The sequence below is a fragment of the Bubalus kerabau genome, chromosome X (genome assembly GCF_029407905.1).
Source record: "Bubalus kerabau isolate K-KA32 ecotype Philippines breed swamp buffalo chromosome X, PCC_UOA_SB_1v2, whole genome shotgun sequence".
In the NCBI taxonomy this organism is placed as follows: domain Eukaryota; kingdom Metazoa; phylum Chordata; class Mammalia; order Artiodactyla; family Bovidae; genus Bubalus; species Bubalus kerabau.
Genome location: NC_073647.1, coordinates 163893133 through 163920412, shown reverse-complemented (window position 1 = coordinate 163920412; position 27280 = coordinate 163893133). Strand labels below are relative to the sequence as shown.

The window sequence follows — 27280 nt, the reverse complement described above, 5'->3', positions numbered from 1 at the left end:
CAGCAGCAGCCCAGGATTTTGCAGCTTCAGCACTACCATCAGGGGCTGGATGACTGTCCACGGTGGGGTTTGGGGCAGCTCTCCTGATCTATACTAATTAAACAGTAGCATGTATGCAAGGATGCATGGATGAATAGATGGATGGATGGAGGGATGGATGATGGATGGATGAATGGATAGATGGATGGATGGGTAGATAGATTGATGGATGGGTAGATTGACAGATGGATAGATGGATGGATGGATAAATAGACGGATGGATGAATGGATGGATGGGTAGATGGAGGGATGGATGATGGATGGATGGATGGATGGATGGATAGACGGATGGATAGATGTATGCAGGTATGCATGTATGTATGGATAGATAGATGCATGGATGGATGGATACATATATGTATGTATGTATGCATTGATGGACAAATAGATAGATGTATGCATGGTTGGATGGATAGAGGGATGGATGAATAGATAATTAGACAGCCACTTAAGCTAGGTCAGGGTTTCTCAGCCTGGGTTTCTCCCCACTCTCTGATGTGGGGCATCCTCTGCACTGTGGGGTGTGGAGGAGCAGCCCTGGTCTCCAGTCAATGGGTCCAGGAGCACCCCCCGCCAAGTTGTGACAACCAGAAATGTCTCTGGATATTGTCAGATGTCCCCTGAGGGCCTTGTCATTCCTGGTTGAGAACCACAGCTATAGATAGAGAGATGGATGGATGGATAGATGGATGGGTAGACAGACATATGGATGGATGGATGGACAGACACACATATGGATGGATGGATGGATATATGTATGTATGGGTAGATGGATAGATACATGAATGTATGAATACATAGACGTATGTATGGATGGATGGATGGGTAGATGGATGGATGGATGGATGGATGGATAAACAGAAGATGGATGGATAGACAGATGTATGTATGTATGGATGAATGGGTAGATGGGATGGATGGGTGGGTGGAGAGATGGATGGATGGAGGGATGGATGATGGATGGATGTATAGATGTATGTATGTATGTATGGATGGATGGATAGATGTACATATGTATGGATAGATGTATGGATGGATGGCTAGACAGATGGATATATGTATGTATGGATGGATGGATAGATCGATGTATGTATGGATGGATGGATGGGTAGATGGATGGATGGATGGGTGGAGAGATGGATGGATGGAGGGATGGATGATGGATGGATGGATAGATGTGTGTATGTATGTATGCATAGATTGATAGATGTATGTATGTATGCATAGATTGATAGATGTATGTATGTATGTATGGATGATGGATGGGTGGATGGATGCATGGATGATGGATGGATGGATGAATGGATGGATAGATAGATGTATGTGTGGATGGATGGATGGGTGGATAGATAGATGGATGGAGAGATGGATGGATGGATGGATGGAGAGATAGATGTATGTACGTATGGATATATGTATGGATAGATGTATGTATGTATGGATGGATAGATGTACATATGTATGGATAGACAGATGGATATATGTATGTATGTATGTATGTATGGATAGATAGATGTATGTATGTATGGATGGATGGGTGGATGGATGGATAGATGGATTTATGTATGTATGGATAGATGGATAGATGTATGTATGGATGGATGGGTAGATGGATGGATAGATGTATGTATGGTTGGATGGACAGATGTACATATGTATGGATAGATGTATGTATGGATGGATGGATGGGTAGATGGATGGATGGGTGAATAGATGGATGGATGGATGGATGGATAGATGGATAGATGTATGTATGCATGGATGGATGGCTGGATGGATAGATGGATTTATGTATGTATGGATAGATGGATAGATGTGTGTATGTATGGATGGATGGGTAGATGGATGGATGGGCAGATGGATGGATGGATGGATGGATGGATGGATGGATGGATAGATGTATGTACGCATGGGTGGATGGATAGACAGACAATTAGAAAGTCTCTGGTGCCGGCTGAGGGTCTCTCAGCCGCAGCGCTGCTGCCGCCTGGCCTGGGCGGCTCTGATGTGGGGCATCCTGGGTACCACGGGGTGTGGAGCAGCAGCCCTGGTCTCCACCCACCACGTGCCGGGGGCCCCGCTCCCCCACTCCTTAAGTCACATCAACCAAAAATGTCTCCCAAAATTGCCCAGAGTCCCCTGGGGACAAAATCCCCCTTGGTTGAGACCTGTTGCTCGAGATTCATACATCTGGGGCTCGAAGACAGGGCAACAAGGCAAGGTGCATTTCCTTGTAGCTGAAATGAACTTTAAGAATTCCAAACGTGTGACCTTTGTGCTGTCACCAGGCCTTTCAATTTTCCTTTTCCCCTCCTTTCCTTCTGCTGCAGATACATTTTAACATAACATCTGGAGCTTCCATGCACTTTGTTGAAATTTGATTATAGAAAAAGAAGGCAAACGGTTTTTATCTATTCCTTTGTTGTTGCTGTTTAGTCGCTCAATTGTGTCCGACTCTGCAACCCCATGGACTGAAACCCGCCAGGCTCTTCTGTCTGTGGGATTCTCCAGGCAAGAACGCTGAACTGGGTTGTCAAGCCCTTCTAGGGGATCTGCCCGACCTAGGGGATCGAACCCAGGTCCCCTGCATTGCAGATGGATTCTTTACCATCTGAGCCACCAGAGAAGTACAAGAATACTGGAGTGGGTAGCCTATCCCTTCTCCAGTGGATCTTCCCCACCCGGGAATTGAATCAGGGTCTCTCCTGTATTGCAGGTGGATTTTTCACCAATTGAGCTACCAGGGAAGCCCATTCATTCCCTTGTCTGTACCAACCCCACAAAAAGGTGTCTCCCTAGATCCCAATCATTGGAAAAGACCCTGATGCTGGGAAAGACTGAAGGCGGGAGGAGAAGGGGACGACAGAGGATGAGATGGTTGGATGGCATCACCGACTCGATGGACATGAGTTTGAGTAAACTCCGGGAGTTGGTGATGGACAGGGAGGCCTGGAGTGCTGTGGTCCATGGGGTTGCAAAGAGTCGGACACGACTGAGCAACTGAACAACAAAATTTCAACGGGAGACGGAGGGAGGTGCCCCAAGAAGAAAACTCCAAGGGGGGTGCAGGTAAGTGCCCGCAGAGGCACGCGGAGGTGTCCCCGGGAGCTCGTGGAGGTGCCGGGGGAATGACGGCGAGTCTGGAGCGCCCCCATACATACGTACCTGAAAAGCGCGTCGATCATCCGCTTGGATGGCAGCCTCCAGACGATGCGCGGCCAGGGGTCCCCGGAGGCGCTGCAGTCCAGGCGGAGGGTGCCCCCGTAGCGGACGTCGGTCCTCTGCGGGGAGGTGCCGGTGATGCGCGCATTGGCCGCCGCACGCTGCACCGTGAGCTGCACGGTCCGGCGCGCCGAGCCCACCAGGTTGGCGGCCACGCACTCGTAGCGCCCGCTGTCCTGGGGCGCTAAGTTGCGGATGTACAGGGTCCCGTTGGGGAAGACGAAGAGGTTGCCGTGGACGAACTGCGAGGGGCGGATCTGGGTGCCGTCGCGGAGCACCCAGCGCACGCTGGGCAGGGGCGCGGCGCGGGCCGTGCAGTGGATGTGGATGCTGAGGCCGGGCGGCAGCGAGATGTTCTCCGCCTTCTCCTGGTGGATGACCGGGGGCAGGGCCGCCACGTGCAGGCGGATGGCCAGGCTGTCGGCGCCCGCCGCGTTGCTCGCCACGCACTTGTAGACGCCCCTGTCTTGGAACGACGCCTCCTTGATGCTCAGCGTCCGGTTCTCGTGCAGCGTGACCCTGCCCTCCACGAGGGACACGGTCTGCCACACGCGCCCGTCGGGGAAGACCCAGGAGATCTGCGGTGCCGGGGTCCCCTTGGCCAGACACTCCATGGAGATGGTGTCGCCCAGGTAGACGGTGACATCCTTGTAGTGGGAGGCCAGGATCTGGGGCTGCTGCGCCGTGACCGCCAGGAGGACCACCATGCGGTCGGCCCCGTGCAGGTTTTTGGCCGTACACATGTACTGCCCACGGTCCTGCACCTGGACGCTCCGGATGACGAACGTGCCGTTCTTCAGGACCTCAAATCGCTGCAGTCTGGTGTTGGGGGTCATCAGAGCACCTGGAATTCAAAAGACACCTGCCATCAGGTGCGATGCACACCAAGCCCTTTCCACAAGGATGGAATAAAGATTATTAGTTAATGGATCTGTGTGTTGCAGCTGCTCAGGCGCTAAGTCGTTTCCAACCCTTTGCGACCCCCCCCCCCCCACTGGACTGTAGCCCGCCAGGTTCCTTGGTGCGTGGGATTCTTCCAGGCAGGAACACTGGAGAAGGTTGCCATTTCCTTCCTCTGGGGGATTTTCCAGATGTAGGGATTGAACCTGAGTCTCCTGCAGTGGCAGGTGTGTTCATTCCCACTGAGCCATCAGGGAAACCCTTTAATCTGATTCTCCTCTTTATGTCCAAACAGCAAAAAAAGCAAAAGGCCACAAATCCCCAGGACTTGCTCTAATCTTCTCGTGTGTGTGTGTGTGCTAAGTCGCTTCAGTCGTGTCCGACTCTCTGTGACCCCGTGGACTGTAGCCCGCCAGGCTCCTCTGTCCGTGGGATTCTGCAGGCAAGAATACTGGAGTTAGGTTGCCAGGCCCTTCACCAGGGGATCTTCCCCACCCAGGGAAAGTGAAAGTCACTCAGTGGTGTCTGACTCTTTGGGACCCCGTGGACTATAAAGTCCAAAGAATTGTCCAGGCCAGAACACTGGAGTGGGTAGCCTTTCCCCTCTCCAGGGGATCTTCCCAACCCCAGGGATTGAACCCAGGTCTCCCACACTGCAGGTGGATTCTTTACCAGCTGAGCCACCAGGGAAGCCCAACAATACTGGAGTGGGTAGCCTATCCCTTCTCCAGGGGATCTTCCCGACCCAGGAATCGAACTGGGGTCTCCTGCATTGCACAACCGAGCCACCAGGGAAGCCCTTACACATGCACTCCGGTGTTCACAAGAGCCATGACACAGCAGCAACCTAAGTGTCCATCCACAGAGGAATGGAGCAATAAGATGTGGTACACACACAATGGAATATTACTCAGCCATGAAAAGGAACAAAGCTGAGTCTGTCATAGTGATGCGGAGGAACCTAGAGTCTGTCGTACACAGTGAAGGAGGTCAGAAGGAGAAAATCAGATATTGTACTATTCACGCCTACATATGGAATCTGGAAAGACGGTCCTGATGAACCTGTCTGCAGGGCAGGAATACAGGTGCAGACGTAGAGGAGGGACAGGTGGACACAGTGGGGGAAGGAGAAGGTAGCGTGAGTCGGGAAAGCAGCACTGGGATAGACACACGACCGTGTGTGAAACAGACAGAGGGAAGCTGGGGTATAGCCCAGGGAGCTCAGCTCCGGGCTCTCTGATGACCTAGACAGGGGGATGGGGCCTGGGAGGGAGGCTCAAGAGGGAGCGGATATATGGATACCTTTAGCTGATTCATGTTGTTGTACAGCAGAAACCAACACAGCATTATGTAAAGCAATTATATTCCAATTAAAAAAAAAAAAACTGGAGCTAACTAGGAAAAGTGTTAGTCGCTCAGTCGTGTCCAACTCTTTGTGTCCCCCCTGGACTGTATCCCACCAGGCTCCTCTGTCCATGGGGATTCTCCAGGCAAGAATACTGGAGTGGGTTGCTGTGCCCTTCTCCAAAGGAAAAGCTGGTGCTAAGAAGCAGAATCCCAGTCAGGTAGAGGAAGATACATGATGGTCTCGGGAGGGGGTGTGGTCCAAGGATACTCTACAATGGAACAAGGTACAGAGGACGCTAAGAATAAATGCAAATGGGGTCTCTTCAGTGGAGGGACACGCCTTCCATCCGAGGCAGAGTCCTTTCAGAATGAAAAACCCCGCGGTGTCCCCCGCTGGCTTCCTCCAGCAAATTCCTCATTAAATCATTAGGGAAGCGTTTGGCGTCCGGCGTGGAGCCTTCAAAGATGTCAGTAATCTGCCTGCGTCCAGCGCCTCTTCTCACGACTGGAAAACATGCAACGTGCGTGAGATCAGCAGAGAATGTACAGCTGTCTCGAGTGTAACAGCATCGGTCACTTCCTGGGTTATCCACATGGCAGATGGAGGAAAAAAAAACAACAACCCCAACCTTCTGAACAGAATCCAAGCCTGAAGGACACAGCTGTGCTTGAGAGAGACGGAAAGACAAAGAGAAAAAGGGAGGTATGTTCACGGAGACTGCAGGGCCGAAATAGAGACGCAGATTTGTGGAGTGGGATGAACCGAGAGAGGAACACTGACATATATACCCTCCACGTGTAAAATACATACAGCAACTGGGAAGCTTCTAAACAACACAAGGAGCTCAGCTTGGTGCTCTGCAATGACCTAGAGGGGCGATCATCACATTTAGTTCCTCGTGTCACCTAGAATCTGTTTGGACATCCAAGAAGATGGTCGTTTTGGAGGAAGCAAAGCGGTCTTTGCAGCACCCCGGCCTGCCAAGTAGAGACCGTCGTATGGACCCTTGTTATTTGGGCTGAATTTTGTCCTTCCACCATCAATTCCTATGTTGGAGTTGGGACCCCCACCCCCACCCCTAGAAGCTCAGAATGTGGCTGTGCTTGGAGATGGTCTTTAAAGAGGGGATGAAGGTAGAAAATGAGGTCTATGAGGGTGTGTCCTAATCCCATAGGGCCAGGGTTCTGATAAAAAGAGGAGATGGGAACATTAGACACACAGACGGATGATCACGTGAGAAGACAGCTGCTGATACGCCCAAGACGATTCAGGAGGAATTAGCTCTGCTGTAACCAGGATCTTGGACTCCCAACCTCCCAAACGGTCAGAAAATAAGTTGGCTGCTCCAGCCACCCCATGTAGGGTGCTCAGTGATGGCAGATGGAGCTGACTCATTGAAGTCACAGCTCTAGGTTCAAAGAAAACCAACGCCCGCCGAGCTGAGACCAAACTCCAGCAACCTTCCAAGCCAGTGGGAGGATGCAGGGGACTTCCCCTCACTCCCCTCCCTTGCTGCAACCCCCGCGTGGTTTGCGGATGACTTCTGTACCGAACCTCAGGGGGATAAGGCAAGAGGTTCCCTTGTGGAACATTTCTAAGCATCAATTTGTTGTCATTTAGTCGGTAAGTCACATCTGATGCTTTGCGATCTTGTGGACTGTAGCCCGCCAGCCTCCTCTGTCTGTGGGCTTCTCCAGGCAAGAATACTGGAGTGGGTTGCCATGCCCTTCTCCAGGGGATCTTCCCGACTTACGGATGGAACCCGCGTCTCCCGCACTGGCAGGCAGATTCTTTACTTCCGAGCACCCCTGGGAAGCCCTAAGTCCTGGTTAGGAATGCTACGTGTTTCCACTGCTGCTTTAAAAAAAAAACAAACCTCACGCCCTTGTTCATTTCTCACTCCCCCGTCTCTGTAAAGGGATACACCTATGGATAGATTATCTGGAGTCGTTTCCCATCACACCTACCCGTTGTCCTCTTCTGACAGTATCTACTTCTACATGGACTTCTTACACTCAAGGAACTCCCCCTTCTCCACCTACCAGCCCCACTTGGAACGCCTGATGTGTAAACGCCCTACCTGTGGACAGCTTGGTCCAAGTCACGAAGGGCTTGGGCTTCCCCGTGGCCTCACAGGGGAACGTGACGTCTGTCTCCGCGGTGACGGTCACGGACTGCGGGGATTTGGTGATGATCTGCGGCTTTTCCCCGAGCGTCCAGAATTTGGACGCAGGCGGCCCTCCGGCAGAGAAGAGCTTTGTGCTGCCGTGATGGAAGCTTCTGGAGGGCGGGGTGGAAGACGTCACGAAGGGGACGGAGCTCCGGGTGGAGGAGCCCAGGGGGATGTTCCGTACGTTCATGGACGGGGATGCTGTGGTCCTGGGGGGGTGCAAGATGGGAGGCGCTGGGGGCCCCAGGTCCATGTGGAAGATGCTCTGAGAGTGGATCCGAGTGTAGGGACCTACGTTGACCTTTCTGTCTCTCAACGCTGGGGCTGGAGAGCTGGGTCCCTGAGGTTTTGGAGTACCTCCCAACTGGGGGAAAGATAGGGTCCTGTTGATAAAGAAAGGGAATCTTCCACCGGGAAGAGGAGGCGCTCTTGAATTCGGAAGCTTGCCCACGGGGTCTCTTCTTAGATCGGGCAGGTGGTTATTTGCAAACGATCTGGAGTTGCCCTGGAATCGGTCAGCTCCTTGGCCGGTCGCCGTACCAGGAATGCTAGGTTTGGAACCAGGCCACAAAACCACCACGGGAGTCGTTGGATAACTGGGTGATCTCGGAGTCGTGGCGTGCCTGCCCTCTGGCCAAACCCTCGACGGGTACGCAGTGACTCCCGGTTTGCGGGTCAGGTGATGAGGGGGCTGGAAGGTGACCGAGTATCTGAAGGGGCTTTGTGTGACCGTGTGCGGGGGTCTCATGGTTCCTCTCGGCGGGATTGGTGTGGCGGGAACTCTGGCTGGTTGGTGGAAAACCGGGGCCCTCCCAGCCTCGTCTCGACCGTCTGGAACATGGGGAAGTACGTTTTTCATTGTACCATCAAACACTTCCTTTCTTAATGCCTCCTCTGGAGTCAAGGTAAATCTGTCCTGCTTGGAAGAGGGCGTGGATAAGTGGTGTGCCTTCGATAAATGTTGAGTTACTTCGTTATTCACAGAAGGCGCTTTGGTTTCTGGGGTCCCCACGTAATGGAAGGTGACATGGTGTTTGGAAGCTTTCCAGACTGGGGATGTCCCTGAAGGAAGAGGCGGTGTGGGCTCTGCAGTGGTCTCTGTGGAAGACAACAGAGTTGTGGGTGGGAATGGCGATTCTGGCTCCTCCACCGGGGCGGGAGTGGACACGTGACTCTGGGGTCCGATTTCAGAACGGATAGTAGCGTGAGCGGTTTCACGGCCTCCCTGATCACGGACGGTGGTTTCCGCCCGACTCGAGGATGACTCTGCTTTTAGGACGGGGAGAGTCGTCGAAGGAGCCGCCCGTTGGGGTTGAAACAGCGTAGAGACCGCCGCTGAAGGCGAAAACTCAGAGGGCAAACCTAGATCTGCTGACTCTCTCACAGAGGGTGATTCTGTAAGAGCTTCCGAAGGACTGGTAACAGGTGGGTTTGTGTGTTCCACTGCGAGCTGGGTTGCCCCTGGGGGATCCCAGCTTGTCGTTTTTGGAAAGGGAGATGTCAGAGACACCTCCTTAAATCCTCTCACAGGGGAGACCTCGGCCACAGAAGGTGATGCCGGATGAGTGACTGAGTCTCCAGGGACCAGACCGTCGGTTTGATGGTCCCTGAGGTCTGTGACACCATGGTTCTTCGTTTCCTGTCCATCTGACGCAGGCTCACGTGTGACTGGAACAGTCTCTTGGAATGTGTCAGAAGATGAATATGTTTTGCTGATGCTGTCTGTGCTATAAGCTCCCAGGCTGGTTATCTGCCGTGGGTCTCCAGTGGTGAAAGAGACGGTCGTAGGGGAAAGCGCAGCTTGGGAACTGAGGGGAAAAGAGAGTCTATGCTTATCTTCTGGAGAAAAGCTGGGCTTGGACACAGAAGCGGCAGAGCTCAGGGTGGAAGTGATGTATCGGTGTCTGTTGCGTTTCTTGCCCTGTTTCCTGTGTGGGCTGCCCCTGGATACGGATCCGGCATGCTCCTCCGTGTCCAAGTGTCCGGCGGTACCTACGGCACTGTTAACCCAGGTCGTAGGAACCAGAGAACTCGCCACTTGAAGACTAGGAGTCTTCACTTCGGGGACTTGGGTCGGGGCAAACGTCGTATGCGGGCTCTGTTTATGGCGGTGTCGGATTTTGTGGGGTCGGAATCGCCTCCTCCCATGGGGCCTCTTTCGAGAAGGATGAGTGGTCAGTGCCGACGGTGAAGTGTCCTTTTGGGCTGGCGTGGTCACTGGCGCCGTGGTCATGTCCTTGCCAAACACAACGCCAGGCGTGGACTCCCCGGGATGCTGCAAGTCAGTGACGCTGTTCACCACTTCCGGCATCGAGTCAAGCGGAGTGGTTGGGTCTGTGGCTTGCCCATTTCCCTTGACACTTCTGGAGTCTGTGGGGTGCATCTCTAGCGTACCCTCTTCCCGAAGTGTCTGAGAAGTCTCCTTCATGCCCTCGGGAGTCAGTGGGTGGCCTGGAGTGCTTAAATCAGTTTCCACAAGCTGCGGGCTGTCTGTCTGTTCCTGGAGGCGCATTTCAACTGGGATGCTGGGGTCCCCTAAGGTAGGGTCTTCAAGCGGCTCAGACATCCTAGCCTCGGCAACCCACGAGGCGGGAGTTGGCGTGAAGTGTGTGGAGGCCTGTTCTTTCACGGTCTTCTCAGCTGGTTGTGAATTTGTCCCCAGATCGGGGTAAAAGTAGGTCACAGTCTCAGACTCAGCCAAGGGTACGGCATCCATCGGAGATTCATCCTCAGGGGATGTGGCCTCCAGCACGGATCCAACATGGAGGGTGGACCAGCCGTCTGTGGCTACGTTTTGCTCGGTGGGCTCTTTGTGTTCCATTTCCAGGGTCTGCAGAGTAGAAGATTCATAAAGTACAGATGCCGGTGTCGTGGCTGGGGTCTGGTTGGAGTCAACTTCAGTGGGAGTTGCACCCACGGTCTTCTCAGAAGAGCCCTCGTCAATAAATTCTTCCGAGCGAGTGCCTGTCACTCTGGGTTCGCTACGAACGACTCCGTCATGGGCAGGTTGGAGCGGAACGGTCCTAGGGGAGGAGACAGCGCTGGAAACCTGCTCTTCCTCGCCAAATACAAACATATCTCCCGAGGATTCTTCTGAACTGCTTGTGGTCTGCACGGGCGATAATGAGCCGGGAGCGACGGCAGGCAGAGGTGAAGTCACTTCCTGCCTCATCAGTGAAGGTGCGGGGACTGTGATGACCTGCGGTCCTTCCGTTCCCTTAGGGAGACTTCTCCCACGGACTCTGGCTAAGATATCTGCCCAGCGTTCTGGATTAATCTGCTTGTTGGCCACGTTTACCCTCCGCCTGGACTCGAAGACTCTGCGGCCTTCGGCGACGTTGGTCTCCGGTTCCTTGGCGGGGTGCTTCCAGGGTTTCAGCTTTCTGCGCCCTTTCCTGGTCTTCATACCCCCGCCGCCGGCGTCGTCCGTCGCTCTGATTAACACCTCTTGGTCCTGCGGGTGGAGGACCGTCCTTGATGCGTTCTCTTCATCGCCCGTGCCGGATCCGCCTTCATCCTCCACGATCCCGCCTCGCCCTCCAGGAAGAGTCCTGCCTCCTGGGCGTCCGCGTCTTTTCGGAGACCCGCGGGACCCCTTCTTGCTTACCTGGACCCCCACCGTAAAATGATCCGACCCTTGCTGGTTGACCGCCACGCACCTGTAGTAACCGCTGTCGGTTCCTTGAACCTTGGGGATGGAAAGGGTGCCGTCGGCCAGCACGTAGGCGTGTGAGGAATTGGCCATTGCATTCAGCATCCTTTTGTTTGGAAGGATCCAGCTGATCTGGGCTTCTGGTACAGCCAGTGCCTGGCAAGGCAGCGTCACAGGCTCCCCTGGGTTCTTCTGAACGGTTACCGTATATGCGTCGGGAGGCTGAATGACCGGCGGCTGTACCAGGACCCTGTAGAGCATCCGGACTGTCTCATCCCTCACCCGAGCGATGCACTGGTACAGACCAGCATCCGACGGCTGCGTCGACCTGATCTTCAGCCAGCCGCTGGTGAGGACGGAGAACCTGCCGTCACGGTCTTCCATCGGCGCTTTCACGACAGACCCGTCCGGGAGCACCCAGGAGATGGAGGGGCTCTCGGAGGCCCTCACGTTGCAGCTCAGTTGGCAGGCGCTCCCCTCCAGGACGGTCTGGGCTCTCTGCACGGCTCTGCCGGGCTCGATCATCACCCAGCTTCTGCTCGGAGACAGCCTCGCGTCCTTGGTGGACAGAACCAGGGCATGCCGAGACGAATACGACAGCACCACCAGTTTGGCCGAGCTCAGACGCCGGTTGAGCTGCAGCTCTATGGACGGCTGCATGACCCACTCTGGCTCGGCGAGGACGTGGGCCCTGACGCCTGTGTAGTACAGCGTGGTGTCGTCGTCCGCATCTTGCCTGTACTGGTAGCCGAGCCTGGGGTCTTTGCCGAGCGCCGGTTCCCGGTGGAGCTTCACGGGGACCTCACTGTAGTAGGCGATCAGCTTCCAGAGCTTCTCGTAGTTCTGTCGCGTCATGGGACACTCAAAGTCCAAGGCGACCGTGGCGTTGATCTCTATCTCCTGGGGGTCTGTCTGGTTCAAGTGCAGCCTGTACACGTCGGTGGGCTTCTTGATGTCGCAGACCAGGTGGACCGTGTTTCCGTGCTCGTCGCTCATGTTCACGGACACGTTCCACGCGGGGAACTGGAACTCGTCCGGGGAGAAGGGGTGGTCAGCACCCTCGTCTTCGTCCTGATCGTCCTCACTGCTCCGGCTCCGGTTCTGTCTCAGCGGGGACTCGATCAAAGGCTTCTGACAGCGGACGTCCCGCAGCTTCTGAAGCTCCTGTCCATGCCACTTCTTGGGACTGAAGCACGTGGAACAGAGCTGACCTCCTTCGTACGCTTTGTCCTTCTTACACTTCAGGACCCCTGAAACACAGCAGCAGACAAACATGTGCTAAGTCAACGACCCGAAGAATGGACAGAGGATGAAGCCTGTGTTTGCATCTTTATCACCTGGGTGCATCTCAGCCAAGATTCAAGACTTTACCTACCTGGTATCCGTGATGTCACCTAGGAGCTTAAATCCATTTAACCCCATGTGTGATAACTAACCAGGGTCTGGGAAGTTCTTGACAGGGAGTACTTTTTAAAAAGATATTGTTAGGGACTTCCCTGGTGGTCCAGTGGCTAAGACTCTGTGCTCCCAACGCAGGGGGCCTGGGTTCCATCCCTGCTCAGGGAACTAGATGCCACATGCTGCAAGGAAAAGACATTTTTAAGTTGACAAAGAATCTCTCTTCGTACATATGATGCAATTTTCCTTTTATGAAGGTCCAGGAGAACCCATGTAAGTCTCTGCAACCCATGAATGTATTTCCAGGTCCTAGAACCAACTGTGGGGCTTTCCTGGTGGCTCACATGGTAAAGAATCCGCCTGCAACGCAGGAGACTGGGGTCTGATCTCTGAGTCAGGAAGATCCCCTGGAGGAGGAAATGGCAACCCACTCCAGTCTTCTTGCCTGGAGAATCCCATGGACAGAGGAGCCTGGCGGGCTACAGTCCACAGGGTTGCAAAGAGTCAGACACGACTGAGTGACTAACACTTCAGAACCAACTGTTGGCACGCCTCGTGTCACATCGACCTTTCATAACTACATTTTCTCTTGAAACAATTTTTCACTTCAGGCAGTATTTTCTTTTTTGGATTCACATTCTTACTCTTGGCTTCCTGGACACTCAATCTTCCAGAATTTTGTCCTTCTCTGGCCAACGCTGACACTTTCAGTGTTTCTCTGCCCAACTCATTATGGATGAACTATTCCTGGACTCGGTCTAAGACCCCTCCCTTCTTGCCCTGCCCTGTCATTGAGGGTCTCGCCCACGCGGGTGGTTTCAATTACCGTCTGCTGGCCACCGATGAGTTCTGTCTATGCTTCTCCATTCCAAACCCATCCTATGAGAGGCACACCGACGCCCTACTTGACAAGCCCATCAAATGGTACAAATGCTCCTCAAACTCATGTCTAGAGAATCAAACTATATTTTTCTCCCTGCTAAACGTCTCACGGCTTTTCTGTATTTGTCCAGGCCAAGTCGCTTTAGTCATGTCCGACTCTTTGCGACCCCATGGACCAGGCTCCTCTGTCCATGGGGATTCTCCAGGCAAGAAGACTGGAGTGGGCTGCCCTTTCCTCCTCCAGGGGAATTTTCCTGACCCAGGGATCGAATGCAGGTCTCCCGCCCTGCAGGTGGGTTGCTGACCGTCTGAGCCGCCTGCTCGGTTCCTACCTTTGGATTTGGCGTCCCACTGCAGAAACCAGGTCATGTCACAGCCACATGCCCACGGATTGCCGTGCAGGTAGAGGTTCTCTAGAAGCGGCATGTTCTGCAGCATGCCGGCGGGGAGAGTGCTGATGGCGTTCTCGGCCAGGTAGAGGTGTCTCACGGTGGAGAGCCTGAAGTAGTCCAGGAAGGCGAAGGTGGAGAAGGTGGCGGGGTGCAGCTGGCGAAGCAGGTTCCCCTCTAAGTGGAGGAGCCTCAGGGAGGTTAAGCCCCTGAACGCTTCCGGGTGGATGAACTCGATCTGGTTGTGGTCCATGTGCAGCCTCACCAGGTTCCACAGCCCCTGCAGGGTCTCGCCCGTGATGACGCGAAGCTTATTGTAGCTGAACTTGAAAACCTACAAAGACCGGAAGTGGAAAAATGTTGCACCGGAAGTGGAAAATGTTGCACCGGAAGTGGAAACGTTGCTCTGTCGTGGGGTGGAAAATGTTGCACCGGAAGTGGAAAGTGTTGCTCAGTCGTGGGATAGCCTTTCCCTTCTCCAGGGAACATTCCCAACCCAGGGATCGAACCCACGTCTCCCACATTGCAGGCAGATTCTTTACCAGCTGAGCCACCAGGGAAGCCCAAGAACACTGGAATGGGGTCGCCTATCCCTTCTCCAGGGAACATTCCCAACCCAGGGATTGAACCGGGCTCTTCTGCATTGCAGGTGGATTCTTTACCAGCTGAGCAACCAAGGAAGCCCTGTTTATAATTTAAATAAAAGAAAACACCACAGACAGGAACAGAAAGCAGAACAAAGGTCTGGGAAGGAAAGACATGAAGCTCGTTTTTCATGTTTATAATAATAGTCAATACCTATATACAGCAAAAAAAAAAAAAAGAAAAAGTGGCCGTTTCATTCATTGTGAAGGAGCATTTTAAAGTTTTCCCTCTCCACGGCTGGCGGTAGAGGTTGCAGTTAGTGCTGGTCATATATGCCCAGTTTGTTTGGTTTTAGTAGCTAAGTTGTGACCGACTCTATGACCCCATGGACTGTAGCCCACCAGGCTCCTCTGCCCATGGGATTCTCCAGACACGAACACTGGAGTGGGTTGCCATTTCCTCCCCCAGGGTTAGGGTTAGGGTTCCCCACCCAGAGAGTCTCCCAGAAAGGTGTGTGTGCGCTTAGTCACTCAGTCTTGTCTTACTCTCTGCGACCCCATGGACTGCAGCCTGCCAGGTTCCCCTGTCCATGGGATTCTCCAGGCAAGAACACTGGAGTGGGTTGCCATTTCTTCCCCCAGGGGATGTTCCCGACCCAGGGATCGAAATAGTGTCTCATGCACTCTTTACCACTGAGCCACCTGGGAAACCGCCATGCCTGGTTTACCTGGAGCGAAATGAGGTCTCTCAGAGCCCCGTCGGGGATGCTGGGGATGTCATTTCCATGGATCATGAGGAGCTCCAGCTTCGTCAGTCCAGCGAACGACGTTTCCGACAAAGCCTGTATGCTATTAAACCTAGAAAAGAAAAAAATGGAAAGTCATTTCTGAAAAGAAAAAAATCGTTGGGGCTGTCCCAACAGGAAAGAACAACTCTTTCTTTCAAAACAGGAAAGAGCCACTCTTTTTCTTTCAATGCTGAATGAGAACCCTAAAAAAACATCTGCGTGGGAATGAAAATCAGGAGTGCTCTGCCAACAATCGGTCATTCCCCGAGGGTTTTCAACCCTTTGCAGACTGCTGACAGGCAACGCAGACCCTGAGTTCTATCTGCAGTAGACACTGCTGTTTTCTCTTTTGCTTTTTTCCCAACAAAATTACGCACCATGCCAGCCTCGTTATCTCCTTTGAGGCTGGACTTCCCTGGTGGCTCAGATGGTAAAGAAGCCACAGTCAGCGCAGGAGACCCAGGTTTGATCCCCAGGTGGGGAAGATTCCCTAGAGAAGGGAATGACAACACAGTCTGGTATTGTTGCCTGGAGAATCCCATGGACAGAGGAGCCTGGAGGGCTACAGTCCACGGGGTCACAAGAGTTGGACATGACTGAGCGACTAACACCATCCAAAACAGTGCTTTGACATTATGAGTGATATTCTTCTACTACGTGTACGTAATTTTTCTTTTTAATTTTCAATTGGAGGATAATTGCTTTACTACATTGTATTGGTTACTGCCATACATCAACATGAATCAGACAATACAAACATGGGACGCTGAATCAAGTTACACATTAAGCCAGATGGAAGTATTATGTGTTGGTGCCATGAAACTAGTCCTTGTTTATTTTTCTTCCTTGGAAGGACTGATGCTCAAGCTGAAACTCCAATCCTTTGGCCACCTGATGCAAAGAGCTGACTCACTGGAAAAGACCCTGATGATGGGAAAGATTGAAGGCGGGAGGAGAAGGGGACGACAGAGGATGAGATGGTTGGATGGCATCACCGACTCAATGGACATGAGTTAGTGATGGACAGGGAGGCCTGGCGTGCTGCGGTTCATGGGGTTGTAAAGAGTCGGACACGACTGAACTGAATATTACATGAGACCATCTCAAGATACTGTTGGTGGAAGTAGGAAAAAGAGTCATTTTGATATCTGTCTTTGCTTCCAATGGCAAAGTCTTTGCGTGCTCAGACACTAAGTTGTTTTCCCACTCTTTGCAACTCTAAGGACAATAGCCCACCAGGCTCCTCAGCTCGTGGGACTCTTCAGGCAAGAATACTGGAGTGGGTTGTCCTGCCCTCCTCCAGGGGATCTTCCCGGCCCAGGGAATGAACCTGCGTCTCCTGCGTTTCCTGCACTGCAGGCAGATTCTTTACCGCTGAGCCACCGGGGAAGCCCAAGAAACAAGAGTGATCACAGATCAATTCTGTTTTCCTTTCTACAAACTCGCAGCGCCCGTTCTACCCGATTCAAAGCAGCTTTAGTTCCTCTTCTGCGTAAATCGGAAGACTGTGAGAAGGAAACTGGTTTTAAAATTGTCAAACGATTTAAAGATTATAAAAAGGAAACGGTTACTATTCTCTCTTCTGGCAAAGCCAACGTCTTTTCCCTGTGGAGTGATCATCATTGTGGTTAGATTTTTTTTTTTTTTTTCAGACGTCAAATTTGCCAAGCTTTTTTTTTTTTTTTTGAGAGAGCTATTTCATGGTCCGTTGCTATAGATTTTCGAAGTGTTTATCTCAGTCTCCTACTGTCCATTCCTTCACTCTTTTACTGGACCTTCTAATCGGTAAAGGCAAGAATTTTCGAGGCTCTATACTCGAAGGGGACTTTGTCTTACTGGTCACTTTGTCTTACTAAAATGTCTGTTCATCAAACCCTAAATAGTTTTGTTGTTTTATAGGTGGGAGGAAGTAGCTAGCATATTATTAGAATTGTGCAAATGATGGCTTAGTATGAAAATTTTATGAGTACCTATAATTCACAGAAATGGACACTTAGGTATAGAAAGTATATACGGGTATAGAAGAGAACTGAAACATAAAAGTTCTACCCAAAATGCTGCACTAAAATATCTGCTTAGAGGACTTCCCTGGTGGTCCCAGGTGGTGCTGGTGGAAAAGAACCTACCTGCCAATGCAAGAGATGTAAGAGACGGGGGTTTGATCCCTAGCTTGGGAAGGTCCTCTGGAGGAGGGCATGGCAACCCACTCCAGCATTCTTGCCTGGAGAATCCCCAGGGGCAGAGGAGCTTGGTGGGCTACAGTCCTTAGGGTCGCAGGGAGTTGGACACAACTGAGCGACTAACACTTTCACTCTCTGATGGTCCAGTGGTTAATACTTCATGCTCCTCCCAATGCAGGGGGCCCAGGTTCAATCCCTGGTCTGGAACTAGATCCCATTTGCCTCAACTAAGAGTTGGCGTCACACAACTAAAGATTCTGTATGTTGAAACTGAGGCCTGATGCGGCCACATAAATAAATACATTAAAAAAAAAACTGTTTAAAAGACATCAACATTTTAAATAGGCAAAACCTGAAAGAACTCTTATTTCGTCAAAGTCACGATTGCGTCATACTGATAATTTACAGGGTCGAAGATGTCTCACTCATTCTATTTATCGTTTTGTAATAACTGCTGAAATCTATTTAAACGCTATTAGTATATTTATGCATGCGTCATATATTTTGCATCTGCAGTGTATTAAAGAATTGTTAACAATGGAAATGTATCAAGGAGCCGAAGCTGTCTCTGATGGCTCATAATCAAGCTTTGTGACAGGGACTCGTGCTGATGAATTAAGTCAGATACTAGCCCCAAAGGACCACATTTAGTAGACTTATAAATGTCCTGTTGATTAGGCCCACATCATGCGAGACACGGTGACCCACACACGAATACACACTCGCCGTCACGTACGTGCTCACACACCCGTACACGAAAGATGAAACCCACCCGCCCGCCCGCTCGCAAGGAGGCTGAGATGGCTCAGAAGGAATGTGGTACAAACCCCAGATTGATTCTTTCCACATGTGGAGAGATCCCAGCGGGCACAGAAGCCAAGGAGCGGAACGTGCAGTGGACTTCGCTGGGGACGTAGCAGGCGCAGGGGTGGGGGCAGGCCAGTGCCACGTGGGGGCATCCCCAGAGCAGAATCAGCACCATGGAGAGGGCCCGCCATCGCGCCCATGTCATCGGCATCTCGTCCGGGTGGGCCATCCCGGCACACCTGTCGGGGAACCACACAAAGCCAGGTGTCAGACAGCCCTTCCGTACTGCCAGCTGGTTTTACCTGCACTGTGCCTCACGACGCTAAGCTTCCCAAGGCGTCAGCATGGGACGTCTGAGTGACACAAAGCATGCGCGTGGAGCAACACAAACTTTAAGATTTTTTTTAAATTGTCATTTGCCACTCAGTTTAATGCAACTGTAGAATACAGCCTTCACTCTTGACATCGATATTACAACTTGGAAATGTCGCTGTGTTTTAAGGGAGGGTATGAATTTGACAGGCCCAGTGGAGTGGGTAGCCGTTCCCTTCTCCAGGGGGATCTTCCCAACTCAGGGATCAAACCCAGGTCTCCCGCATTGCAGGCAGGTTCTTTACCAGCTGAGCCACCAGGGAAGCCCAAGAAGACTGGAGTGGGTAGGCTATCCCTTCTCCAGGGGATTTTCTTGATCCAGGAAGCCAACCAGGGTCTCCTGCATTGCAGCGGATTCTTTATTAGCTGAGCTACCAGGGAAGCCCTGTACATACAGACAAATACACAAATGGGTGTATATATACAAACATATATTTGTATAAAAGTATGAAAGCTGAAAGGAAAGGGTTAGTCAGTCGTGTCCGTTTCTTTGCAACCCCATGGACTGTAGCCCGCCAGGCTCCTCTGTCCATGGGATTCTCCAGCCAAGACTACTGGGATGGGTTCCCATTTCCTTCTCCAGGGAATCTTCCTGACTCAGGGATCAAACCCAGATCTCCTGCACTGCAGGCAGATTCTTTACTGTTTGAGCCACCAGGGAAGTCCTATATGCATAAGTATGCATTTGTAAAAATGTATATATATATACACAAATATACAAATATACGTATACGTAAATATGTATTTGTATAAATGTATTTATAAGGGCTTGCCAGGTGACTCAGTGGTAAAGAATCTGCCTGCCAATGAAGGAAAGTCAGGAGACACAGGGTTCAATCCCTGGGTCAAGAAGATCCCCTGGAGGAGAAAATGGCAACCCACTCCAGTATTCTTGCCTGGAGAATTCCATGGACAGAGGAGCCTTGGCGGGCTACAGTCCATGGGGTCACAAAAGAGCTGGACATGACTTACCAACTCAACAACAATGTATATATACACACAAGTATATACTTGTATAAATGTGTATATATATATTTGTGCTTATATATAGCGATGAGAAATTCCATGGACAGATGAGCCTGGTGGGCTATAGACCATGGTGTTGCAGAGAGTCAGACAGGACTGAGGGACTAACACCCACATTACTTGAAACATTCATGTTTCAAGTCATAAAAGTAACTGTTATCTATCCACCCCCGATGTTTATCTCGAGCCGTAACATACTGTATATAACTGAATAACAAGCTCCTCAGGAAATCCATTACGACCAGAAGTATTTCCTTCTTTTAATGGCATTCCTTAAAGTTTTACTCATACCATCTTCAAGGACTTATAGAGATGTTCACTAAAGCAGAATGTATTCCATTGTATGTGGGTTTGTCTCCTCTCCTTAATTTTTTTTTCCTCCCTTGGAAGAACCGAAATGTTGAGAGGGAAAAACATAATTCTTTACCAGGGAGCAAATTTGGAGAAACGTCTGAAAAATCTGCCATGAGAGAAAGAGGCAAGGAATAGCCTGATGAAGAATCTTGAGGCAAACAAAAAAATGTCAGAAAGACCAAAAAAAAAAAAAAAAAGAAAGAGAGAGAGGGGAAGGAAGCACAAACGATAGGAAAGAAGGGAGGTCAGAAAGGAAAATAGGGAAAGAGGAAAAAAGAGAGAAAAGGAAGGAAAAGATCAGATAAAATATTAGCTTGCATCAGCCGCTACCTCCTTTAGAAAGTCAGTGACTATTTCTTCATGCATCAGTCATGCCTTCATCAAATCACACTTTCGCCAACTCTTGCATGAAGTTTATGGATCAGTAAGTAACAACACAGGGAAAGTGGAGAAACACGGATAGAGAAACGCGCCGGTTCCCCACGGTTGCCAACCCTGAGTTCTGATCATAAACACTCCATTTGCTCTCGCGCTGCAGGGACACCCCAGATGCATGCATAGCGTTTCCCGCCCTTGAGGGGACCTGGGAACAGACGTTTTCTGAAGCCGTTACGCGTTTCGTTTTTCAGCTGTTCCTAAAGAGCTGACGGTGCAAGCAGCTTTGCAAACACCGAGCCCAAGCGCCTCCTCTCCGCCTTGGAACCGACCGGCTTCTGCAGAGCGTTTTTCGGTTCTCCAGGCCCCTCACCCGCGCGCTTGACCCTCCACACGGGCTCATGCCCAGGCCCTGTGCCCGCAGGCGGAGCTGGTCCCCGGCGCTCGGCTTTCTACCCAGGGGCCCCCCCACCACCCCCGCCAGAAGACCGCAGGGATGCGCCCCCGCTCCCCTTTGAACCCCAATCCCGAGGCCTCGCGGGGAAGCCTCCCTGAGTCTGCACGATCTCCGGGCACGCCCGGCGAACCCCGGGAAGCTGGACTCGGGGCGCGAGGCAGTCGGCGGTCGTCCACCCGGCGGGGTAGAGTCTGGAGGGGCCGGACGCGCGGCCTTGCGCTCCTGGCCGGCTTCCAGCGCGCGCTCCGGGCGCGCCCGGGCAGGCTGCGCCGTGACTTCACGAACGAGCTTTCCCGGAGCGCGGCTCGGGTTACCCCGAGGGTCTCCGACGCCGGAGACTCGGACACCAAAGGGCGTCTCTCCCCCAAACTATGACTTCCTCAGCTTGCGCGCGGATCAGAGACCACCCCCACCCACCCAAACCCCCGTCCCCCGGCAGAGGAAGGGAGTTGCTTTGCGTCTCCCCACTTTGCAGGGCAAAAGGAGGAGGTGGGCGGGGGTTAGGGGTGCAGAGTCTTAGGTATCTGGAGAAACTGGGGACACGGCCCCGCAACTGTGACTTGCCCCTGACCACCAACGCAGGAGCGCAGCCGGTTACACTTGAGGGTCTTGTCGGGGGGTCCCCAGGAAACCAGGGATGGAGGAGAGAGAGAGGCCACTTTGGAAAGGGGACCTTAGACCTAGTCTGTGCATCTTCCGGGATGATTTCCGTCAGCTTCTGTGCTGGATGGTGCTGTGCTGTGCTTAGTCGCTCATTCGTGTCCGACTCTTGGCGACCCCACGGAATTCCATGGAATTCTCCAGGCCAGGATACTGGAGTGGGTTGCCATTTCCTTCTCCAGGGGGATCTTCCCCACCCAGGGATCGAACCCAGATCTCCCGCATGGCGGGCAGATTCTTTTACCAGCTGAGCCACCAGGAAAGCCCTTTCTGGATGGTAGCTGTACCCTTAAAAGAGCGCCAGGAAACATTTCCAGAAGTCTTCTTTGCCCTCGCCCCCTGCTCCCCCCAATGCAAAACCGGTCCCCTTTCCAACTCTCTCCATCTCTTGCAGACAGAGCCGGCCCCCCCCCCGCCCCCACCTCCCCAGCAACCGCCGGGGGCGCCCAGGCAGCCCTCAGTCCTCACCTGTTCGTCGGAAGCCGCCACCCACTGGAGCGGTGCGCCCAGAGCATTCACCGGGCCGGGGCGCGCGAGTCACCGCCGGGGGTCGGCCGGGGCCATGTCCTGCTGCCCGGGGGGCGAGGCGAGGCGGCTCGGCTTCCCAGCGCGGCGCCCTTTTATTCCCGTCGCCGAGAGCCTTCCCCGAGAGCACGCCTCGGCCCAGCCCCACCCTGCCCCACCCCGGGGAGACGGGGCGCGGAGGACCCTGGCCGCGCCGCCGCCGCGCGCTCAGCCCTCCTCTCGGCTCCGCATGGCGCCGCGGCCCGGGTGGGCACGGCTCGTCCACGCCGGTGGGGCGAACCGCTGGGGCCCCGCGCACACACGGCCGGCTGGAGGAAGCTGGAGGGGCTGGTGCGGGGGTCGGGGGGTGGGGAAGTATCCGGGCCCCCTCACCCCCGAGAGGAACTCCGGGGGGTACCCGAGGGGCGGAGAGATACCCGGGAGCGCACAGCCCCGAGGTCTGCGCCCGGAGCGCCCTTCCCAGCAAGACTTGGAGGAGGACTGTGTCTTTCTTTTCAGGGGGGGAAGAGAGAAGGAATACGGCTTGCGCTCCCCCAGGCGGGCTGGAGTTTTCTCTGGCGGCGCCTCCGGACCCCGAGTGCAGGCTGCAGGCAGCCGGGGGCGCCCGCCGGCATCTCCGGAGGAGCCGTAGGCGAGACTGCAACCAGAGCCCCCGGCCACGCCCTCCCGCTTCTCCTGTGGCTCCTGGCAGCCACCATCCCTCCTCCAGCCTGAATCCTCCTGCCAAAAAAAAAAAAAAGGTGGAATGCTTTCTTTTTTTTCTTGTCCCGGTTTGGAGAGCCTGAAGGGGCTGGGCCCGGATGAGCGTTTTGGGGAGCCCCGAAGTACTGGCTGGGGCAAGTGAGATGGAGGGCTGGAGGGGAGGGCTGGGGAAATCGAGGCTGGAGAGGACCGTGCTGTCTGTAACGCAGAAGGGGAAGAGGGCAGAGAAGGACCTATGTTGGTTTCCAGGTGAGGGCTGTTAGCAGTGAGACCACCTGGGCAGAGTTAAGGCAGGCTAAGGGCAGTCACTGGGAAGAGAGAAAAACAGGCTGAGCACCCAAAGAACTGATGCCTTCCAACTGTGGAGTTGGAGAAGGCTCTCGAGAGTCCCTGGGACGGCAAGGAGATCCAGCCAGTCCATCCTAAAGGAGATCAGCCCTGAATATTCATCGGAAGGACCGATGCTGAAACTCCAATCCTTTGGCTGCCTGATGCAAAGAGCCGATGTACTAGAAAAGACCCTGATGCTGGGAAAGATTGAAGGCAGGAGGAGAAGGGGACGACAGAGGATGAGATGGTTGGATGGCATCACCGGCTCAATGGACATGAGTTTGAGTAAACTCCGGGAGTTGGTGATGGACAGGGAGGCCTGGCGTGCTGGCAGTCCATGGGGTCCCAAAGAGTCGCAAAGAGTTGGACACGACTGAACTAACACACACACATTACTGGCTTTTGGGCTTCCCGGGTGGCAATAGTTCTAAAGAACCTGTCTATCAGCTTCTTTAAAGACTCCAGGTTCTTTTTGGATTCTTAAGGAGACTTTGGAGAAGGCAATGGCACCCCACTCCAGTACTCCTGCCTGGAAAATCCCATGGACGGAGGAGCCTGGTAGGCTGCATTCCATGGGGTCGCTGAGGGTCGGACACGACTGAGCGACTTCACTTTCACTTTTCACTCTCATGCATTGGAGAAGGAAATGGCAACCCACTCCAGTGTTCTTGCCTGGAGAATCCCAGGGATGGGGGAGCCTGGTGGGCTGATGTCTATGGGATCGCACAGAGTCGGACACGACTGAAGTGACTTAGCAGCAAGGAGACTTAGTCCTGGGTTCAATCCCTGCAGCAGGAAGATTCCCCCAGAGAAGGGCATGGTAACCCACTCCAGTATTCTTGCCTGAAGAATCCCGATGGACAGAGGAGCCTGGTGGGCTACAGTCTAGGGGGTCACCAAGAGTCAGACAGGACTGAAGCGACTTAGCACACATCACCACCTCTTTATCCATCCCTCTGTTGATGAACATACGACTTAACAATCCCACTCCTGGGCATCCACCCAGGGGGGAAAAAAAAGAAACATAATTCAAAAAGATATGGACCCCAATGTTCATTGCAGCCCTGGTAACCATAGACAAGACATGGAATCAACGGTAAAGATCATTGAGTTGCAAAGACTCGGACAGGACTGAGCGATTTTCAGTCCCATTGCTTAACAGGGGTTGTAAGAGTGAATCCTGCCTCCATGACCACTACTTACCCTCCATCAACAGAAGGACAACTGACCCTCAATATTCTAGGGTGAGTGGAGACAAAAGGGGGTGAAGAAAAAAAGAAGTCTGCCCAAGCCGGGGAATGTACTTGCCCAAGCCGGGGAATCCCAGGGGTGGACTTGTATCTGATGGGGAAGCAGCATCTTTATTTGAGCAGAGACTTGGAGGAATGTTGCATGTGAAACTTGCCCCCCTGTCTGTCTTCTAAGGGGGAAGCCTTAAATGAGAATCCAAGCTACTGGCTCTGAGAATGAGGGGTTATTTTTGTGTTTCTTCCTTCATAGCACAGTCAGTGGAAGTCTCCCATTCCATGGCGTTCACTCAAATGTTTCCAGATTTTTCTCAACTGCGTATTTCAAAATAGAAAGAAGAAGGACCCATCAGAGGGAGGCTCCCAGGTCTCCCCAGCTCAGCTGAATTATTTCTGCCAAACAGGCTGGAGAAATTCCTGGTCAACCCGGAGGGTGGCCACGCAAGGACATGAACTCAAGAGTGACCCATCATCGCGGGGGTTATGCAAAATGGGATTTCTGGACAAAATGGAAACGATTTTGCCATAAGTAAGTGCTCAGTCCGTGTCCGACTCTTTGCCACCCCATGGACTGTAGCCCGCCAGGCTCCTCTGTCCTTGGGGATTCTCCAGGCAAGAAGACTGGAGTGGGTGGCCATGCCCTCCTCCGGGGGATCCCCCCAACCCAGGGATTGAAGTTGCATCTCCTCTGTCTCCATCACCACAGGCGGATTTATCAGCCGTTGAGCCATCGGGGGAAGCTGGTGAACTGGGATGAGCAGGCTCACTTATGCATGAGTTTACAAAGAGTCGTTCAAGTCACTCAGAAAACAGAGAAGACAGTGGACTGCCAGGCAAAGTCCTGAGATTCGTATTTTAAACAAACCACCCACCTTCTCCCTTACGCATCCTTCAAGAGCATCTCAGGCGAGCTGACTCCGTTTACTCAGCTCAACATCCTGTATCCTCAAGTGACACACCTCAGGCTGCGATCTTATGTAACCGTCTTTCCGAGAGAGACTAAACATTTCCTGACGGTGAAGGAAGTAAAAAAAAAAAAAAAAAGTGGGACATGATCGTATGTAAATTTCAACCCTGGGGCCAACACACCTATGAGACACCTGCAGAATTATATATATATATATCGCTATACAGTGTATTTTGTGAAGGAATACAGATACAATGTACACTTTCTGCATCTGCAAACAGTCCATGCCTGCTCAGTCACTTCCGTGGTGTCCGACTCTTTGTGACCCCATGGATTGCAGCCCACCAGGCTCCTCTGTCCATGGGATTCTCCAGGCAAGACTACTGGAGTGGGTTGCCATTCCCTTCTGCAGGGGATCTTCCCCACCCAGCCAGCAATTGAACCCGAGTGTCTTGCATTGGCAGGCGGATTCTTTACCACTAGCACCACCTGGGAAGCCCCCAGAAACAATACCCTGTGTGTATACTTGGGGGGGAGGTGTGTGTGTGTGTGGCCTGGGCTAATTGGAAAAATAATAGTGTTGCAATAGCAAGTTCAACCTTGATGGGGTTGGGGGATGGTACAGACCCAGAGGAAGTCAGATGACCTGGATCCTTCTGTAATTTTAGTGGTTAGGAGACCTAAAAGGTTGTTCTTCACTTGGTCCCTTACATCCAACTCTTTGCGACCCCATGGACTGCAGCACACCAGGCCTGCCTGTCCATCACCAACCCCCAGAACTTGCTCAAGCTCAAGTCCATCGAGTCGGTGATGCCATCCAACCATCTCATCCTCTGTCGTCCCCTTCTCCTCCTGCCTTCGATCTTTCCCAGCATGAATAGATAGCCCACGGGCTGAACTCAGGACGGCTGGTGTGCAGGAACCTTTGGAAGAACAGGTTAACCGTGCTTCAAAAGGAAATAAAATTCAACAGTGGGCAGGTTCCTACCTGCTTATATAGTTCCCATCTGATTTTATCACCTCAGCAAGGGCTAAATTAATTCCATACCATTCCTGCCAAGCTCCCAGCCAGACTACGTAACTTGCCCACCTTCCATGATACAAGGTTGAATCTTTGCGAGGTAGGCCAAAATTCATTACATTCAGCCCTATAAATCCATGTCTCTGTAACCTTCGTGGGTCATAGGTATGTCCGCCCCCAGGGGACATGTAAGACGTGCAGGAGTACTTCACCTCCCTGTTGGCATTCAGTTGCTCAGTCGTGTCTGCCTCTTTGCGACCCCATGGCCTGCAGCTCGCCAGGCCTCCCTGTCCATCACCAACTCCCGGAGCTTGCTCAGACTCATGTCCATTGAGTCGGTGATGCCATCCAACCATCTCATCCTCTGTTGTCCCCTTCTCCTCTTGCCTTCAATCTTTCCCAGCATCACTCTTTTTCAATGAGTGTTCCTCTCCCTGGGTGTCTTTTAAATGTTAAAAAAAAAAAAAAAAATCCCTGTGGTACCTATGTTTTATTTACTGTAGGAATAAATACACGTCTGTGCGTGTCCTGGTTAAAACCCTTGTACCAGCCGTTGCTTTTCTACATTCTTTCAAAACAAGGCTTCCCTGATGGCTTAGGAGGGCAAGAGTCTGCCTGCCAATGCAGGAGACACAAGAGACCCAGGTTCCTTCCCTGGGTGGGGAATATCCCCTGGAGGAGGGCATGGCGACCCACTCCAGTATCCTTGCCTGGAGAATCCCACGGACAGAGGAGCCTGGCGGGCTACAGTCCACAGGGTTGCAGAGGGTCAGACACGCCTGAGCGCCTAACACTTAATCAATCAGAACAATGTCCATGAGCTGATTGTGCCCTCTTTAAACCACTTCTATAAAAGTCCTCAATACCCTTTCCTAGTGTTAAGACTGGAGAACACATGTAGGAAGAAAATACCCTTAGACGATCTGACTAGTTGAAGATAAAATG

The 27280-nt window shown here is 52.6% G+C and overlaps 1 protein-coding gene across 1 annotated transcript in view; it reads right to left on the bottom strand.

Annotated features, from left to right (window-relative positions):
- MXRA5 (matrix remodeling associated 5) overlaps window positions 1–22276 on the bottom strand; it is a 28287-nt gene extending 6011 nt beyond the window's left edge. The window contains exons 1-6 of the mRNA XM_055565038.1: window positions 22072–22276; window positions 18380–18598; window positions 15313–15442; window positions 13944–14334; window positions 7590–12581; window positions 3205–4105 (exon numbers count right to left, since the gene is read on the bottom strand). Coding sequence (XP_055421013.1) covers window positions 3205–4105; window positions 7590–12581; window positions 13944–14334; window positions 15313–15442; window positions 18380–18598; window positions 22072–22118 — 6680 coding nt within the window. The 5' untranslated portion in view covers window positions 22119–22276. The remainder of the gene's footprint in view (window positions 1–3204; window positions 4106–7589; window positions 12582–13943; window positions 14335–15312; window positions 15443–18379; window positions 18599–22071) is intronic.
- Between the last annotated feature and the right edge of the window lie 5004 nt (window positions 22277–27280).